Source organism: Fonticula alba (assembly GCF_000388065.1).
Source record: "Fonticula alba strain ATCC 38817 unplaced genomic scaffold supercont2.2, whole genome shotgun sequence".
NCBI classification, from domain to species: Eukaryota; order Rotosphaerida; family Fonticulaceae; genus Fonticula; species Fonticula alba.
Window position 1 is genome coordinate 3382059 of NW_009242972.1, and position 3307 is coordinate 3385365.

Sequence of the window (3307 nt, forward strand, 5' to 3'; positions counted from 1 at the left end):
CAGGCCGGCACGTAAGCATTCGCCCGCCCGGGGGGCGGGGTGGAAGGCTGCCAAAAAACATCGGCCCCTGCTCTCTGACCAGCGATCTAGACGGCTTCCGGTGCATCCCCCCTCCCCGCCCGCCCGCCCGCCCGACGGACATGCCCTGCAGGCAAGGGGAGCCAGGCTCCCGGCCTCTCCGAGGGAGAATCCCCGGCGCAGGAATGAAATCTGTCAGGTCCCTCTCATGAAAAGGTCGGAGTCAAGCTAGACAGGAGCGTCATCGCCGGGGTCCCGGGTTCCGAGGGGGTGAAGGAAGCAAGGAAGTCCACTCACCGCAGACGCACCGAGGTGATTCCTCGTGAATTGGTTGCTGGCCATTCCTCCTCAGCCCGGGGCCTGATCAGGTCCAGAAGAATGGTTTCTCTCTCTCTCTCTCTCTCTCTCTCTCTCGGTCCACCACCTGGCATCCTCGGGGGGCATACGTAAGCCCGGCGCCTCTCGGTCGGTCGGACGGAAAGCGGCCAATTGTGCTCTCAAGTGCCTGCTCAGCAATGTCCAGCTGCTCATGGTAAAACATCCCCTCCCCCCTGCCTCCGGCACTCCTCACTTCCCTGGCACCACAATTTTCCCGCCCTCTCCTCGTCATCCCCGCTCGTGCGCCACCGAGAAGGGAGCCGCCCACCTTCCCGCACCATGTCACTCCTCAATATCTCCGCCTCCCAGGGCATCTTTCGCTGGGCCATCGACATCCTGTTTGCTTGGCTTTGGACCTACCTCGGTGTGATGGCCGACAAGTCTGCTCGCCATGTGAAGCAGGTTGTCTTCCCCCTGGCCAAGGGCAAGGTGCGTCACTCCCGGAGTCCCCTCGGTCTCGGGCTCCCCCGCTTGGAGCGCATACTGACTTGCCTGTCCCATGTCGCAGGTCCTCGAAGTTGGCCCCGGGTTTGGCCCGAACTTCGGATACTACAACAAGGACAACATCACCGAGCTCCACCGTACGTACATGCTGAGGGGGGAAGGGGTCCCAGGCTCTGGCTGCCGCATGCGCCAACATTTTCCGGTTCCCCTCGTCCTCCCGTGTATCTGGTGGGGCTTGTATATCTTGCTGCCTCGCTCATCACCATCATCCTCACCACCACCACCACCACCGCCACCACCGCCGCCGTCGTCGCCGCCGCCGCCGCCATTGCACTGGCCATCAGTGATTGAGCCCAACAAGGGCATGATCGGCAAGCTCAAGGCCAACGCCGCGAAGGCGGGCTTCACCAATGCCAAGGTCACCAACTGTGCGTCGAGTCCCCCAATACATACCCTGTTTGTCCGCCCTTCTCTCGATGCCCTTCTTACCCACTTCCGACCCATGTGTCATCTAGCCACCATCGAGGCTGTTCCACTGGAGAATGGCCAGTATGACACCATCGTACGTGGATGAAACACCTCTTCGCCGGGCTTCCGCCAGCCGGGAACTCGCACACAAGTAGCCATCCAGCCCCCCCCCCCCCTCCCCCCCTCAAAGAAAACGGCAGCTCTCATCCCTGACATCCAAACATAAAACGCCATCTCCGCTGGCTCCCACCCTGCTCCCGACGTCCAGATCTGCTGCCTCGTCCTCTGCTCTGTCGATTCGGTCCAGGAGGTGGTCAACAATCTGTACCGCTCGCTGAAGCCCGGCGGCCGGCTGATCTTCATCGAGCATGTCCAGGCCTCGGCCGGGTCTTACGGCAACCAGTTCGGCCCGGTGGTTGTGGCCTTCTGGAAGTTCGTGCAGAACATGCTTACGGTACGCAAGCCGATGCGTCAGAACAGCCCTGACCTGCACCTCCCCCCTCCCCCCTCCCCCCTCTTCCTCGCCTCGCCTCGCCTTGCCTTGCCTCGCCCGTGTGTCCTTTCTCTTGCCAGAAACTGACACCAGCTTTTGCTTGCGCCTCCACCGCCCTCTCCCACTTGCTCAATATGCTGCTATGTGTGGCGAAATATGCAGCCCTTCTGGCGCACATTCACCGGGCACTGCCATGTGAACCGCCCGTCGGACCAGCTGCTCATTCACCGCTTTGCCTGGGACCAGGTGTACACCTCGAGCCTGTCGGCTCCGGCCGCCGAGTTTGAGGCCCTCTCGCGCCGGATTATGTCCGATTTCCCGGCCGAGATGAGCCAGCTCTCCAGTGTTCCCGTGGCGGAGCCGTCGCAGATGCCGGTCTTCATGCGCCGCCTGACCCCGAATGTGTGGGGTCTGCTGGTGAAGCCATACATTCGTTAGCTCAACCGAGCTCCAACCTCGCCGCTGCCGCTGCCGCTGCCGCTGCCAATGTGGATGCCCGTAGCGAATGGTTTCGCTTGCTCCCTCTTCCCCTCCCCCTCCGAGAATAATCAATACACATTGACTCCTGCGCTGCTCTCCTGCGAGAGCACGAGCATGTTTTTGCTTGCCCACTCTTTTCTGTGGTCCAACAAGTGTGTTGCTTTGGTGGCTCTCTAAAGACACCCAGGCAATATATGTTGGGTGGTGTGATGGATGGCGGGGCTGGCTGGTGGGTGGCTTGTTTGATTGGCTATTATTCGCTTGATTGGTGGGCAGAGTGAGGGGTGGGGGGAGGGAGAGAGAGAGAGAGGAGAAGGAGCTACGCCAGGGCGCGCGACAAAGTGTGAGGGGGGAAGATGATCAGCGTGCGCCGCACTGCGGAGCGCTCTGGGTAGAAGAGGAACGGTGTGTGGGGGGGGGGGGGGGCACAAAACACGGAGATGCGTCCTCGGACGCCTTCATTGAAGCAGAGGGAATAAGGGACGGCGCAGAGGAAGGAAGGGACAAAGGGGGGAGGGGGGGCGAAAGGGTATGGGGGACCGGCCCCCACATCAAAGGAGGCTATCCATACGCCCAAAGACCGACAGTACCCCGGCCATGATCTCTGACCCGGGAGCAGAGCCAGCTAGCGGCCGGTCGCCAATGCGGCCATACTCGTCGAGGATCTCATCGGCCCGGAGAAAGCAGGCGTCCTTGTGGGAAGAGGGCAGATGCGCCAGAGCTGGGAAAAGGGGAAGGGAACGGGCAGAGGGGGAGCGAGTGTCAGGTATATCGACAACCGAAGAGGACATTTTGAAGAAGAAGGAGGGCAGGATGAGAAGAGGAAGAAGCACGGCAGAGCCCGGCAAAGAAGGAGAGGGGGTGGGCAAATGCCACCTGACAGGCTGAGGCCGCACCGTTTTCAAGGACATTTGCCGCGTAGGCAGCGCAAACCAGGGCAATAGTCCTCCGATCGGGCCGGATCGTGCGACTGAGAGATGGGCGAGGAGGGGAAAATAAAGCAAAAGACAGGCCGAGGATATTACG

At 61.4% G+C, this 3307-nt stretch overlaps 2 protein-coding genes across 2 annotated transcripts in view; one reads left to right on the top strand and one right to left on the bottom strand.

Moving 5' to 3' along the window:
- Positions 1-521: 521 nt before the first annotated feature.
- On the top strand, positions 522-2282 carry H696_01704 (hypothetical protein). Its single transcript, XM_009495611.1, has 6 exons — positions 522-825; positions 905-977; positions 1185-1268; positions 1356-1402; positions 1577-1762; positions 1964-2282. The coding sequence occupies exons 1-6, from the start codon at positions 676-678 to the stop codon at positions 2237-2239; spliced, it is 816 nt and encodes a 271-aa protein (XP_009493886.1). The 5' UTR covers positions 522-675; the 3' UTR covers positions 2240-2282.
- Positions 2283-2697: 415 nt separating this feature from the next.
- Positions 2698-3307, bottom strand: part of H696_01705 (hypothetical protein) — a 2159-nt gene continuing 1549 nt past the window's right edge. Inside the window, exons 4-5 of the mRNA XM_009495612.1 lie at positions 3178-3251; positions 2698-3002 (exon numbers count right to left, since the gene is read on the bottom strand). Coding sequence (XP_009493887.1) covers positions 2833-3002; positions 3178-3251 — 244 coding nt within the window. The 3' untranslated portion in view covers positions 2698-2832. The remainder of the gene's footprint in view (positions 3003-3177; positions 3252-3307) is intronic.

Excerpts from the sequence above, each read along its gene's own strand:
- H696_01704 (XM_009495611.1), top strand. The coding sequence starts at position 676 with ATGTCACTCCTCAATATCTCCGCCTCCCAGGGCATCTTTCGCTGGGCC. Across the intron at positions 1,269-1,355 it reads CAATGCCAAGGTCACCAACT|CCACCATCGAGGCTGTTCCA; the intron begins GTGCGTCGAGTC and ends TGTGTCATCTAG. Across the intron at positions 1,403-1,576 it reads ATGGCCAGTATGACACCATC|ATCTGCTGCCTCGTCCTCTG; the intron begins GTACGTGGATGA and ends CCCGACGTCCAG.